The 4,128-nt window shown below is 29.7% G+C and overlaps 1 protein-coding gene across 1 annotated transcript; it reads left to right on the top strand.

Moving 5' to 3' along the window:
* Window positions 1-1,682: 1,682 nt before the first annotated feature.
* Window positions 1,683-2,576, top strand: LOC107939065 (dirigent protein 22). Its single transcript, XM_016872350.2, has one exon. The coding sequence runs from the start codon at window positions 1,891-1,893 to the stop codon at window positions 2,449-2,451; it is 561 nt and encodes a 186-aa protein (XP_016727839.1). The 5' UTR covers window positions 1,683-1,890; the 3' UTR covers window positions 2,452-2,576.
* Window positions 2,577-4,128: the final 1,552 nt, after the last annotated feature.

Below are 4,128 nucleotides of genomic sequence, written 5' to 3'. Positions count from 1 at the left end.
GGGAGGGCTAGCCACTAAGAACTAACAAAAGTAGTAACGCTAGGGGGCTATAAGCCCCTTCACTCGTGTCAACACTAGAGCTAATAAAAATATACATTGAGAACTGCAAGTAACGTTTGGGTGGTATAGCCAACAGCCCCGTCATTCGTGTTCACACTAGCGTGTTCACACTAGATCTAATAAATCTATACATTGAGAACAACAATAACGTATTCACACTAAAGCTGATAAATATACAACAAGGACTAAAATAAACTCTCTTAAAAGAAAAGCCCGCTGCCGCTTATTCCCCTGGTTCCCCAACAATTGGGGGGAATCAATTTCTACTGCGAATCAAACTATAAATTAAGTTTTCAGAAAAATAATCAACTTAATAATCTGACTCTTCTATTTTGGAAGATAAGAGGATTGTTTTGAAAGATGTCATTATACTATAGCTAGGTTTTCTGATAAATAAATAGAAACAAGTTTTTGCAAAATAATTGATAAGCAATGATTTGGAAGACAAACAAACTGGTTTTGAGAAATTAATTTGACCTCCAAGATCCAGTCGTAACGTCTAGACCAGGATAGGGGTGTTACAAAAAGATATTACTATCTATAATTTCCTATACTTATAAGAGACCAATGTATTAAGTAAGGAAAAGATTTTAGAAACTTTGAGCTTAAAAGTTCAAGTCTGGGTTACTGGTAACTTTATGATTTAGTTGAGATCCATTTGATATGTGACACTAATTCCATCAAAATCTTAAATATATTATTCCTACATTTTATCACACTCACGATGTGGGTAAAAGAAAATATTTTTTGTAGAGTGAAAATAAATTTATATTTTTTATATGGTTGAACATGTGTTCAATCTCTGGATTTATAATTTATAATTATTTTATTTAAAGATGATATAAAAATTTAAAAAAAACTAGTGTATCATCATAACATTTTTAATTAGAATTTAAAAGGAGTATTTTTTTTTAAATTTATAATTGAGTTGGCGTTACTCTTAACTCATTAAAGTTCTTAAATATATATGTGTATATATATATTAGATTAAATAAATTATAGATGTATCCCAAGATGGAAAGAATTTTGTAATTCAAACTCATGATTTCATGTCAATTTACAAGTTTTGTTTAAAGTATTAAGTACAAAGTGAAATTATAAGCTGAAGCTGGAATTATAAAGCCAATTAGTTATGCTTATATTTCATTAAAAAAAAAAAAAGAGTAATGCTTACAGTTTCATGTTCTATTTCTTGTTTCATTTCATGATATTATATAATCATATAATATATTTTTTTGAAATAATAATAATATAATATTTAAAATTACAAAATCTAATGGTTTACATATAAAACCAAAACCAAGACCTAAAATTTCAAGAATAAAAACAAAATCAAGACTTAAATTTTCCATTAATAAAACCAAAATCAAGACTAAAAATTTTCATGAATAGAAACGAAATCAAGGCCTAAATTTTCCATGAATGAAAACAAAACCATGAATTAAACTTTTCCATGAATTAAAACAAAATCAAGGCTTAAACTTCTCCATGAATTAAAACTTTGTATGTATATTTTAGTTATCAAATCTCAAAAAGGTTCATATTGAGTTTTTTCTTTTTTTGTTATAATTTGAATGTATTCATATTGAGTTCAAAATCTAATTTTTTGAAGTGTAACAAGGGCGTACTCCAATTGGCAACAACTATTTCAAATTAAACGGAAAGTGAAATGGAGAGATTTGAAAATAAGGTAATTAAGAAACACACAGCAGACTTTGGGAATATGCATATGGTATTAGGTGTATGAGTTTCAGAACATTTTCCTATAAAAAGCATGTGATAGTAGCCTCCAATCTCCACATCAACAAAGCTATGCTTAGATATTGAAACATGGCAACGAAGGCCAAATTTTCATTGGTGTTTCCAGTTTCTTCAGCCATATTTTTGGTGATGTTGTTAAAATTCGCCTCGACCATATTGGCAGCAGATGATAAGGTTGTTATTAAGGAAACCAAGATGACCGTCTACTTACATGACTACGCAGGTGGTCCTAACGCCACTTCCCTTCCGATGGTGGGTTTTCCTGGGAAGCTTTGGTCTTTAACCCAGTTCGGAACTCTGTTTGTGAGCGATGATCTCATAACTCAAGGTCCAGAGCTCACGTCGCCCATGTTGGGACGCGGGCAAGGTATATACATGCCGATGAGTTTGGATGGGGTCAACGCTTATGTGTCCTTCTCGTTAGTGTTCACTAACAAGGCCTACAACGGCAGCACCATCCAGGTACAAGGTAACAGCAACCAGTTATTGGCTGTAAGCGAGTACGGAGTGGTGTCCGGAACTGGCAAATTCCGTTATGCTACAGGTTATATAACCTTCGAAACTCTTTCTTTCGATCCCTCTACTTTTTATTCACTTATCCGTGCCAATGTTTCAGTCCGTCACGATTAATGATCAATATCTTTAGCAAAAACAAATGAAGTTAGCTTAATGTATCCATTATTTATGTATAATTTTATAAATTCTTGAAGTTAAATATTAACTCATACTAAATTACCACAATAGAACCCCGCCCCCCCCCACCAAAAAAAAAAAAAAAGAACTATGCTTCTCATACAAATTTCGTGGGAATAATTTGTAAAAAAAAAGCAAATCATTGTGTGAACATTCGTTTCAATACAATCCAATCCAAAAATTTGTTTCGATAAATTATCAATCTTCTAAATATAATAAATTACTATTTTTATCGCACGATGAAATAAACATTTCCATTAGCACATTACGGTCACTTCAAATCTTTCAACACATTTCATGGAATTGCTTAAACTAAAATATGTTAACCTTCTCCATTCATACAGTATGCACCATTTGTAAGCTATCATTTCCCTTCTCTTTTACAATTTAGTTTTTTTTCCATAAAACAATTTTGAACAATACGAATCTACGAACCAATATCCAAACAGTTTTCTTCTCCAATATCCAACATTGATTATCAGATTGACTTGGATTTAATATATGTTCTTCTACTCATCAATGGATACTGATCCATTATATCGATCATTGAATTGTAGCTTGGAGTTCGTTAGCCACACTTTTTTTTTAAAAAAGAAAAATTTAACAATCCAGTAACTTAAATAAAAACTCTTGAATAATTTAGTGACTTAGGCTCTATTTGTTTCACTGAAAATGGCTTCCAAAAAATGATTTCTGGAAAATGAATTACTTTTCTGGAAAAATTAATATTTTTTGGTGTTTGGATGAATCTGTGTAAAATATTTTTTGTTCTTCGGCAGATTTCCTAAAAATATTTCAAAAAAGTTATTTTCAATTAAACAAACATACATTTGAGATTTTCTTTTCTTTCCATTGTTCAACTGAATTTATTTTATATCTATAATTTTATATTTTATATTGTTTTTTCATATATTTCAATGATTTATTTATAAATAAATACATCAAATTAAATATATAATATTACTCAATTATTAAGCTATAATATTAATAGTAATAAATTAAAAACAACCTAAGTGAATAGATTATTCTTGATCGTGTTATAAAAAAAATAAAGATTGAATCATAATAAATTAGCTTTCAAAATCACAATTAGTACTACATAACATCAAATTAATAATACTATCCAAGTGCATAATTAGTAGTACACCACATGACGATTACAATATTTGTTTGAATAATAATAAATTAGTTGTCGATTGAGTTTTAGATCAGTTGGCATCGGCATTGTTGCTTATGTAGGAGGACGTAAGTTCAAGTGTGTAGAAGTGCATTATCCTCTTATTTAAGAGTTGGGGAGGGGCTATGGGTAGTTTTATGCACGGTATCAAAAAAATAAATTAGCTTAAAAAAATAGTAGAATAAAGATTAAATAAAAGCTGGTTTATTATTATTCAATTAGTAGAATAAAAGGGCTCAAATCTATGGTAAAATCATAAAACATGAAGACAATTAGGGAGATGCCATTCTTAGGGCTCCAAAATTTTAACTTTAAAATTCGAGTAAGTCATTGGTTATTTTCTTGTAATTTTTATAGATTTGAGGTTCTGAGAGCTTGATTTAGCTATCTCATGTACCAATTTGTAAAACTGTTAAAGTTTTAGAAAGTTCCCATTC

This window comes from Gossypium hirsutum, chromosome D02, assembly GCF_007990345.1.
Source record: "Gossypium hirsutum isolate 1008001.06 chromosome D02, Gossypium_hirsutum_v2.1, whole genome shotgun sequence".
NCBI lineage: Eukaryota > Viridiplantae > Streptophyta > Magnoliopsida > Malvales > Malvaceae > Gossypium > Gossypium hirsutum.
Note: the sequence above shows the minus strand (reverse complement) of the source record. Positions and strands in the feature narration are given on the sequence as shown.

Excerpts from the sequence above, each read along its gene's own strand:
- LOC107939065 (XM_016872350.2), top strand. The coding sequence starts at position 1,891 with ATGGCAACGAAGGCCAAATTTTCATTGGTGTTTCCAGTTTCTTCAGCC.